The sequence below is a fragment of the Asterias rubens genome, chromosome 14 (assembly GCF_902459465.1).
Source record: "Asterias rubens chromosome 14, eAstRub1.3, whole genome shotgun sequence".
Taxonomy (NCBI): Eukaryota; Metazoa; Echinodermata; class Asteroidea; order Forcipulatida; family Asteriidae; genus Asterias; species Asterias rubens.
Genome location: NC_047075.1, coordinates 10979225 through 10984023, shown reverse-complemented (window position 1 = coordinate 10984023; position 4799 = coordinate 10979225). Strand labels below are relative to the sequence as shown.

The following is a 4799-nucleotide window of genomic DNA, read 5'->3' as shown; positions in this document are numbered from 1 at the left end:
AATAGCTTATCTGGGAGCGATGGTTTCTCTGGTAGCTTTTGTGATCGATAGCTTCCCTGGTAGCTTCTGTGAGCGACAGCTTCTATCGTAGTTTCTATTGGGAGCAATAGCTCCGCTGGTAGCTCCTGGGAGCGATAGTTTCTCTTGATCTCCTTTGGAATATTTCCTTTCACCTTTTCTCTCAGTGTAAGACAATGGCGGTCCATACATGAGGTATACAAACAGGTAATTAACAATGCTTGAAAGAAGTTCAATGAGGAAACAACCGGATTAGAGGCAGGACAGTGGCACCAGCGGGGAGGCAACAACGGGGAGGCAACAACTGAGGAGGCAGAAACAGGGGAGGCAAAAACTGGGGAGGCAACAACTGCCCAGGCAACAACTGGGGAGGCAACAACTGGGTAGGCAACAACATGGGAGCTTAAAACAAGGAAGACAACATCTGGGGAAGATAGCAACTGGTGAAGCAACAACTGGGGAGACAACAACAGGGGAGGCAACACATGGGAGGCATCAACTGGGGAGGCAACAACTGAGGAGGCAGCAACTGGGTAGGCAACAACATGGGAGCTTACAACAAGGAAGACAACATCTGGGGAAGATAGCAAATGGTGAGGCAACAACTGGGGAGGCAGCAACTGGGTAGGCAACAACATGGGAGCTTACAACAAGGAAGACAACATCTGGGGAAGATAGCAAATGGTGAAGCAACAACTGGGGAGACAACAACAGGGGAGGCAACACATGGGAGGCATCAACTGGGGAGGCAACAACTAGGGAGACAAAACTTTGGGCTGAAACAACTGGGGAGGCAACATTATGGGAGGAAACAACTGGAAGGCAACAACTGGGAAGCAACAACTGGGAGGCAACAACTGGGAGGAAACAACTGGGGACGCAGAAGCTGGGGAGGAAACGATAGGGGAGGCAACAACACGGGAGGCAACAACTGGGGAGGCAACACCATGGGAGGCAATAACTGGGGAGGCAACAACGATGGACGCTTTGACGTGTAGTCAACAGCGTTGATGCAACCGGGGGTGGATACAACTGTTGGGCAACAACTTGAGAGTGACACCAACGGGTGAGGCACCAACAGGGGAGGCAACTGATCTTAATGTCGAGAGCATCGTGGTAAATCACATAGACGGGTTGGACGAGGCACAGCGGACAAGGTTGCTGCTGACGATGCCTTATTATGCACAGAAAAGCCGAGTAGCTACAAAAACGTAATAAGCTAAATTATTGTATGGCCAAGACAGCAATCATTCTTGAGTACCTAGAAAACGACAATTCGGTTGAAAAGAATCACTATTTTTAAGACATATCATCATCAGGCATTGCATCCATATAGTGTGTCAAACGTCTGTTCTTCAATTTTGCCTTGTACACATGGACAGTTGATGGTTCAACGTATCACTCATACGGGGTATAATTGCAGAAAATGCACATCAATCCCGCACCAGAGGACTAATGAAAACTAGGCATAATGATAGCATGGTGTTTGTGCAATGACAATTTTGTTAGTTAAAATTTACACCTACTCGCTTGGAAAATGACTAGAAGGCATTGGCACCAAGATTCCTTCGGATAAATTTGATTATTAATTTAGTTTATTTTATTGAATGTCATCAATAGAGGTCAATTGGGACAAATAATTAATTCATTGTTAATTTATCTGTAATGGTATACCATGTAATGATACATTTAAGTGGAGAAAACCAATTAAACGTATGTTTTACCCCCTGATCTTTGACCTAGTTGTTCGGAAAGAGTCATTCGAGTAGACAAATATCTTTTTTAGACTCCCGAGGTCAGGTTTATATTCACCTCTAACACAAAGTTTGTCCTGATAATGAATAGTTTTAAAGATAATTTACCATAAAGTTTGATAATTACCGCCTAATTTAAATATGCAAATTAGGTCAATTCTGGGTTGAAACTCTTGTCCCATTTTGGATATGCCAGAAACAACCACCCGATAAACAAGAATAAACAATAAAACTGGGGACTATCTAACCATTCATTTACTCTCTTAACTTCAACATTGTCCCAAACCACTCACACAGTCAGCAGCATGCCTCCCAGTGTGTAGCTCTCTATACTTATAAGATGATTGCCCTGGAGTGATCTGGAAGAAATGTTAAGATTTACATCAATACATTGCTAATACAAATGAGACCAAGACAGTGACTTTTCAATCAATGGGCTTCAAGTTTACTCAGCTGTTTATGTCATGCATTTCTCCTCTGTTGACCCTGATTAAAATTCATGTCCGGAGCTTGGCATGGGGATTTGTTGCTCAAGTGAATGCGTGTGTTTTAGTTACTTGAAATTCATTGCACTGCCAGTGTAAAACTAACGCCATTCAACAATCCATTTGCCCATTTGTTATCTTCGGCCCATTGGTGGTACATCACGGCAGATTGTTTACCTCACAGATGACCAATATTGTTATTGAATGTTAAACATCTTTTTGAATTTATGCAATTTTTATTTAACTATTTTTATTAACTTTTTTTTTTTTTTTTTTTTGATTAAAATAAATGTCTTGCAGGTGTTATATAATGCAAAATCTTACGTGAGCGAGTTTAAAAACATAACATGTTTGTTTCTAAACGAAATTATGAGTAAAATCTGAATTTCTTACCTCGGAAGCTTTTAAAGACATTTATTTTATTCTAAACAGGCTTCATACTTGATGGGACAAATTTGTCGTTGTACTTTTATTTATTACTAATAAATACCTTGGACGGTTTCAAGTCTCTGTTTGGTCAAAACCCGGTCACGTGTGGGAGTGTTAACGGTGGTATAAAGACCGGCTTTGGAAAATAGCGAATAAGTGGCCACTGAATCAGCATACATTGTGTAAACCTTGCGCGTTGCACTGTATATCGCACGCTTATTTATATCCCTGTAAGTTTCTCTGCAACTTCGCGCACTTACGCTTACGCGCGCTGGAAATGTATAAATTTGGAGTGCGCGCATGTAATGGTTTTGCGCGCGTATAAACTGACGCCCAGCTCATGGGCATTTGAATGCACAAGGAACAGCTATCGTCCAATCATTTGCCTCATTTGACCCCAGTGAAGCCGCTTAACGGATCATTGTTTCAAAGAGTCACTGGTCTCAAAGATCAGTAATGTGATTAACTCACGAAAGAGATTGGAACCATCAAAAGCTCAACTATGGCCCCTGAACATGTCTGGAAGTACCGCCGAGAGAAAAATCACAAGATTTTGACAATTGTAGCCGTTTAATTCGCTGAAAAATGTATTTATTATTTATTATTAGGAATAACAGTGTTCATACCCGGTCTTCACGGCGTGGTAATGACCTTGGTTGGTGGCTGGAGCTGTTAACGGACCGAGCCGGAGGCGAGGTCCGTTAACAGCGCCAGCCACCAACCCGGTCATTACCACGCCGTGAAGATAGGGTACGAACACTGTTATTCCCTAATTAAATCAAGGTGTTGTATTGCATTACATCGATTTAAAACGTCTACCACCAAACGTGGCGGGACTTAGCTCTACAATTGGGTTGTCGTTCAGCAATCTGCCAAAGGAAGAACAAATAAAACGTGTCAAACTTGAATCATACAAAACATTCGTTATTTGGACTTATAGGAACATTGACTAAAATAAAGGTACACACAAATTGAAAAACTTAGGGTGTATAGCCCACACCTTGAAGAGGCCTTCTGGCCTTGTGTGTCTGTCGACTTGCATAAAAGAACAAATAATAATAATAATAAGGTTAACCCTCTTAAATTAAACAATGTTTAAAATTTGACTAAAATTACAAACAAAAGATGTTAGTTGTCCACTACTCTGCCTTGTCTTACAGTCATGTTTACTCTGAGTTGGTGTACTGTTACTTGTTTAATAAACACAATTATTTTACTGTATTAGCATTTTATTATGAAACAATTGAAATTCGTGTTTGTTTGTATTTTTGTTTGTATTTTTTGATGTTTTTTTACTTACTTTTTTTTTTTTTTTTTTTTTTTACGACTAATAACGACTAAGCCAATCATCCAATGTGGTATTATCGAAGAGCCAATTCATTGAATATACTAATACTATTCCATATTATTTTATCTAAAACGAGATATGGCTGGCTTCGTCTAGCGGAAGATATAAAGGTAATTTATAAACATCTGCCTTGTGATAGTTGGTGATAGTCGGCTTACTGAGAGTGAGTTAGTGGGCATTGTGTGTTGACATTCATGGTTTATATAAGTCAGTAAGACTTACACATTATGCAAAATTGTTTTTAACTTAATAAATATCGGATAGTGTGGTCACTAGACAAAAAAATATTCTAACCTTCGACAGTAATTTTTGGCGGGGCTGCCACACCCACAATTATTTTAAGTATGCATCTTTAATATTTACATTTTGGACTTACATTTGGGTAGAATTAGACACACTAAGACCACCGGGCTCGATTTGAGAAATCTTGTTTGCAGAAAGCTCCCTTAGAATACAAACAACATAGTTAAAACTGTTAAGGGGTGTCAAATGTCTATGATGCAGTAACCATTGTTTTTATTTCATTTAATTTTTTTTTTTTTTTTTTTCTTTACGCACTTCTGTCATTAGTATAAGGTGAAACGATTCATCGGTGTTTTCAGTTACTCATAAATGGCACCATGACTAAACATTGCACAGAACAAAGATCATGTATTATTTACTCCAAATAATGATAGCATAAAACCTCACTTGGTAACGATAAATTGGGAGAGGTTAATAGTATATCACATTGTGAGAAACGGCTCCCTCTGAAGTGACGTAGTT

The 4799-nt window shown here is 39.7% G+C and overlaps 1 protein-coding gene across 1 annotated transcript; it reads right to left on the bottom strand.

Moving 5' to 3' along the window:
• Nucleotides 1-270: 270 nt before the first annotated feature.
• On the bottom strand, nucleotides 271-4230 carry LOC117299128 (keratin-associated protein 4-7-like). Its single transcript, XM_033782588.1, is given in 7 exon segments — nucleotides 271-441; nucleotides 443-547; nucleotides 666-751; nucleotides 754-803; nucleotides 2066-2131; nucleotides 3487-3555; nucleotides 4193-4230. Coding segments are annotated over 7 exon segments (585 nt in total).
• Nucleotides 4231-4799: the final 569 nt, after the last annotated feature.